This window comes from Cajanus cajan, chromosome 3 (genome assembly GCF_000230855.2).
Source record: "Cajanus cajan strain Asha chromosome 3, NIPB_CcT2T_4, whole genome shotgun sequence".
Classification (NCBI taxonomy): Eukaryota; Viridiplantae; Streptophyta; class Magnoliopsida; order Fabales; family Fabaceae; genus Cajanus; species Cajanus cajan.
In genome coordinates, this window is record NC_138519.1 from 73,191,560 (window position 1) to 73,197,559 (window position 6,000).

Below are 6,000 nucleotides of genomic sequence, written 5' to 3' on the forward strand. Positions count from 1 at the left end.
AATAAACCTTTTCCAGGACATCCTTTCAGATAGCGAATCACCCTCAAGGCAACTTGAAAATGAGTCTGAGTTGGTGCTACCATGAATTGACTGAGCTGCTGGTATGTGATGGAGAAGGTAAACTAGGACTAATAGTGGGGTCCACGGAGTCGAATGGCTCTTGATGAGTGGGTGACTCAAAGGGAGGGTGGTGGGAATAGTCTATTTCATGTTCTGGGAAGGTGTGAATATGAATTGGGCTGGTGTCATGGTCAGGTGGTGTATTGGTAGTGGATTGTGAAGCTGGACAGGATGGTGAAAAAGGAAAAAACATCTCATTGAATGTGACATTACGTAATACAAAAATTTCTTTGCTGTTGATGTCAAAAATGACATAGCCTTTGGTTCTTGTTTGGAAGCCCAAAAAAATTCCACGTTTAGAGCGGGCATAAAATTTTTGGCGAGTAGGATTTGTTGATGCATAGCAAAGACAACCAAAAATTTTAATCATAGAAAAATTAGGAGGTTCTTTATACAATAATTCAAAAGGGGTTTTATTTTTAATAATAGGTGAGGGAACACGATTTATTAGAAAAACTGCATGTTTAATAGCATATGACCAAAAATGTTTAGGAAGGTTAGATTGAAACATGAGGGCCCTAGCCACATTGAGAATGTGTTGATGTTTTCTCTCGACGCGTCCATTTTGTTGGGGGGTATAAACACAACTTGTTTGATGTAAAATGCCCTTTGATGAAAAATAATCTCTTTGAAAAAATTCAAGCCCATTATCAGAACGAATACACTTAATAGTGGTATGAAATTGATTTTCAATTAAGGCAATAAAATTTCGAATATGTTTTTGGACTTCCCCCTTTGATTTTAATAAGACAACCCATGTAAAACGACTAAAATCATCAACGATAGTTAAGAAATATTTATGACCATGAAAAGAGGTGCAGAAAAAGGTCCCCAAATATCCATATGAATTAAATCAAACAAATTGCAAGATCTATTAATACTTGGGGAATATGACAAACGTTTTTGTTTAGCTAAATGGCAAATATCACAATCATCATCAACATGCTTATAAATAAAAGGAAAATTCATGTGTAAAATATTGAGACGTTTTCCAGAAAGGTGTCCTAGCCTAAAATGCCAAAGATTGGTGTTGTTGATAGGAGGGGTCGTGAAATTACTGATGAAGGAGGCTTTAGGTGATGTCAAACTCGCATGCTTGTTGATGTCCAACTGATAAAGGCCTTGTTTCAATTTACCCAAACCAATCGTCTTCAATGACCCTATTTCCTGTATATAACAATGGACATTAGAAAAGGTGAGAAAATAATTTTGAGAAAGAATAAGTTTAGAAATAGAGAGAAAATTAAAGTTAAAATTGGGAACAAAAAGGACATTATGAATTATAAAATTTGGGGAGAATTGAACAGAGCCCGAAAAATGTGGAAAAACAACAGCACCATTGGGTAAATTGATTTGGACAGGTTTGATTTTAGAATAATTAAAAAAGGAATCTAAAGAGGAGGTAATATGATCAGTTGCCCCAGAATCAATAATCCAAGGAATATTATTTTGTGAGTGTGTGATAGGGACAGTGTGTATATTGGATAAAAAATGATGACTATATGACGAAATACCAAGCTTAGAGTTAGAAACATGTATTGGGCCTGTTGGTGAAGACACTTGGGTGATGTTGTCCCGTGAGGGCTGGACAGAGGTTGTACCATCAGTATCAGAAGGTTGTGACTAGAGGAGGTTGATTAAGGTTTGATATTGGGCCTGAGTCAAGTGAAATCTGGACCATTGGAGGAGGATCCTTCAACAACAGAAGTGTTGTATTCATTGTTACTGGTCTCTTGAGCCGCACTGTTGGCAGAGGCGGTGCCATCACATGGATTAAAATGAGGACGACCCAGATATCGTGGATGACACGGTGGGTACCCATGCTTGCCATAGCACGTTTCAACATTGTGGCCGGTACGGTGGCAGTACACGCACTTCTTGTTGGAAGCATTGCGTGTGTTGTTTCTTGTAGGACCTCCGGGAGGAACTTTACCACTGCGTCCCTTGCCGGAAAAGGTGAATCTGGTGTTAATGAAGGCATTTGGTTCTTCCTCTCCATTGGGAAGCAAGTGTTGACGCTCCTGTTGCACAACCATAGAGAAAACACAGGATATTGGCGGCAAAGGGTCCATAAGAAGGATTTGGGAACGAACAATAGAAAAGCGGTCCTCCAATCCTTTGAGAAACCGGATAATAAAGTTCTGTTGATGATATGTCTTGGAAGAACACTGGCAATCTGGGAAGGGGCGATAATTATCAAGCTCCTCCCAGAGAGATTTGAGAGATGTGTAGTATTTAGATACAGGACGGGAACCTTGCTTTATGCCATATATTTCTTCTTGGAGTTCTACAATACGGAGAAGATCACTCTGAGAAAAGCGATCTTTAAGATCAGTCCAAATAGCAGCAGCACTTTCAAAATAGATGACACTTTGTGCAATAGATGGAGATAGAGAGTTAAGGAGCCAAGACATGATTAAGGTATTACAACGTTCCCATGGAGTGTGCAAAGGATCAGTAGCAGCAGGTGGCTCAGGTTCATGCACCCAACATCATTTTCTCAATCATTGATTCACAACCTTTGTCTGCCATTTGTTTTGCTCTCTTTTACGCACCAAAAAGATGCATGGTATTCGCTCAACCATTGATGTGTAAATTATTGGCCCTAACAAACTGTGTTGGGTGCATGAACCTAAGCCACCTGATGATGCAATTGGTGCCAATGATGAGAATGGTGGTATGGAGGGCAATTTGGAGAATGACATGGGAGACTCTTCTAATGGAGATGATATGGATATGGTTGTTGAGACACCACCATACATAGGTTGACTTTTTTATTAGGAAGGTCAACACTTTTTAAACCTTGTTATGATGATACAATACAAAGATTTTTCTATTCTTGCTTGGAATATCAAAGGGTTTGCTAGTAAAAGAAGTCACCAACATATGCAGAAAATTATTTTGCATTGCAAACCTTCTCTTGTGTTCATCTTTGAAACTCATACAACTTTTTCTAAAACTATCACTTTTTGAGATTGAGAAGGCCCATAGGCATGCTGGATGATGAAATATTGTCTTCCAAATGTCCTATTACAAGGGCAATGTTAAGGAGGATGTAAGAGGAATGGACTCATGATGAAAGTAGAATGTCTAAGCTTTTTTTGAGTTATAGGTTAATTACTTAGTTCATTTATTCTTTGTGTATATTTTTTGTTATAAATATTTTCTTATTTTTGACCTTTTACTTTTGTGTTAAGTAGTGTAAGAATTTATTTCCTTATAATTTTTATTTTTAGGGGTGTATATAGTGTTTTAGGGGGGGTGTAATTTGAAATTAATATATGGACTTATTGGACTTGAATGATTTATGGACACCTCATTGGGCACGAGGTCCAAGTGGATGTTGATATGAGTCATATATAATTATTGTATATTGTAACATGACAAATTTTTAGTGGCTCTTCTATATCTAGAATAGTGATATTTTAAGGAGGGAAATTCAAATTTCAAATTGTAACTAGAGTTAGTAATCTTTAGTACAAGTTAACCTAACATAGGTTACATGTAACCTTGGTTAACTTAACTTATACCACAAGCTACCAAACTCTATATATACCTTTCTCCATTCATGTATGCATCACTTTTAAGCATTTGAAGAAATAAAATTCAAATTTCTCTCTCAAAAGTTCTAGTTCTCCCTTTGGAGAAAATTTCTCCTTATGAACTTTATCAAGGAGTTACTCCTTATGGTAAGTTCTTCCTCTCTTACTCATCTTCACCTTGAAGCAATGCACCATTGCTAAGTGCTATAAATTCATTAATTTTGTGGTACAATTTGAAGCATTTATCCAATTTTTCTTGAATTGAGACCTTGATTTGTGCCAAGTATTTCATAAGTTCCTTAGGAGACGATATTCATACTTATCATTGAATTACTTGTATATGATTTGGCACACTTGTCAAGAAGATAACAAGTTTCTTCACTCCTTGTATTCCATCATTTTTGAATTTGTTTCAAGCTTTGGAGTCCATGGATGAAGATTGGGAGCTTGAATGGAGCTAGTATAAAAGAAATAACAAGCATCTCCTTCACTAGTTTCATCACTAAAGGTATATAGGCTTTGGTTTCAATAGATCTAAATGTCACTTTCCAAGTCCAAACTTTTATGGATCAAGGCATTTCCCTACACATTTATGTTATAAGAGAAGACTGGATGATGATAAGTGTTTATGCTAGTCCTTAATATCTTAAGTGAGGAAAAGTATTAGACTTTCTTGCTCAACAAAGTTTTGTCATCAGTAACCCATGGGTGGTGTTGGATGATTTCAATGATATTCTTGTTCTCTTAAAGAAAAGAGGTGAGGTTTTCTCCCAAGCAGGGGAGGAGGTCTTCTTTAGAGGTTTAGATAGATGGCATTTGTTAGATATGGAGTTCTTTGACAATAAATTCACCTCACAACATTGTTGTAGATGTGGAATGTTGGTTTATAAGTGTCTAAAAAGGGGGGTGATTAGAGGTGGTGTCGCTTCTATAGAGCACTTGGTGTAGTGTTAGTTGGATCATAACCTTTTTTTCTTACTATGATGTCATCATCAAGTTGCTCAAAGGAATAATCTTACTTTTCTTTTCCGAGCAATTTGGTGTAGGCATGATGATTACCAAAAGCTCGTGGAGTTGGCTTGGTCTAAGAATACTAGTGATGTTTCTTGGACTATCACAAATGTTGTGAAGGATTCCTTAATTTTCAACAAAGAAATTTTTGGAAATGTGTTTGTCAAGATGATGGAGCTTGAAGACAATTTATTTCTTTTTGAATAATTTAAAATAACTTATCAAAGGTATAATTTTAAATGAATTAAAAGAAAATGAGTTCAAAAACGTGTGAAAACATTACAAATCTTTATAGAAAATGTGGAAAACATGGATTTAATAAAATAATAAATATTGACTTATAAAAACTACTAAGTGTATTTAACATGGATATTTGATTGCTATGATGAAAACTATCTGTACTTCCCAACACAAATTATATAAGCAAAATAGACTGCACTAAATTACAATTTTTTATTAAAGCTTTGCAACTTTGAGTGTTTTTCTCGTGTTGAAATAAATAAATACTATGTGAATTAACCAAGAAAAAACCCTTCTATAATTTTATTTTTTTTATCATTCAACATGAAGATTAATTTATATTTTTTTCAATTTATACAGAACACTAATAACATCAAAATGCTTTTAAAAATAATTTTTAACACAAAATATACATAGGTAGCTGCAATATATATATATATATATATATATATATATATATATATATATATTTTTTTTTTTTTTTTCAAGACTTGGTGAATTAAGTTAACATTCATTTAAATAATGGTTAATCATTCATCTCATGCATTTTTACCTACAAAAAATAAACACATGAAAAGAATATTTTGTTAGTTGATTACCATTTTTAAATATAACTTTAAAGTCATCATGTCTTTTGAAAAGGAATGATTCCTCTCTCTTTTTTTTTAGTATATATAATTTTTTAGATTTTGTTTGTACTAGCATCAACATTTAACTAATGGACCATTATACACATTGTGGATAATGTCAGATGATAATTTTTGAAAACTAAATATTATAATATTAAAGGTAAGTTTTTGGAAAAACATAAAATTTGTTTACATTTTTAACATTGTTCTCGCGGATATCCTCATATTCATTACTGTGTGTATGAATGTCGAATGAATCTGTTTTACATTCATAATTATTTAAAAGAATTTTATTTTATATGACAGGTTTTATTTAATTTTGAAGAGTTTTTTTTTAATTTTTTTTTTATCAATACACTAAACATGTAATGTCGTCTTTGCGACACACGGTCAATACACTAATAAATAAATATAATAGATAGTTTAAACAAATGTAATATTTATAATGAAAATTATAA

General features: G+C 33.7%; 1 protein-coding gene across 1 annotated transcript; it reads right to left on the bottom strand.

Annotated features, from left to right (window-relative positions):
• Window positions 1–1,781: 1,781 nt before the first annotated feature.
• On the bottom strand, window positions 1,782–2,534 carry LOC109801040 (uncharacterized). The gene has a single exon (XM_020362012.1). It carries the CDS (start codon window positions 2,532–2,534, stop codon window positions 1,782–1,784), a length of 753 nt encoding a protein of 250 aa, XP_020217601.1.
• Window positions 2,535–6,000: the final 3,466 nt, after the last annotated feature.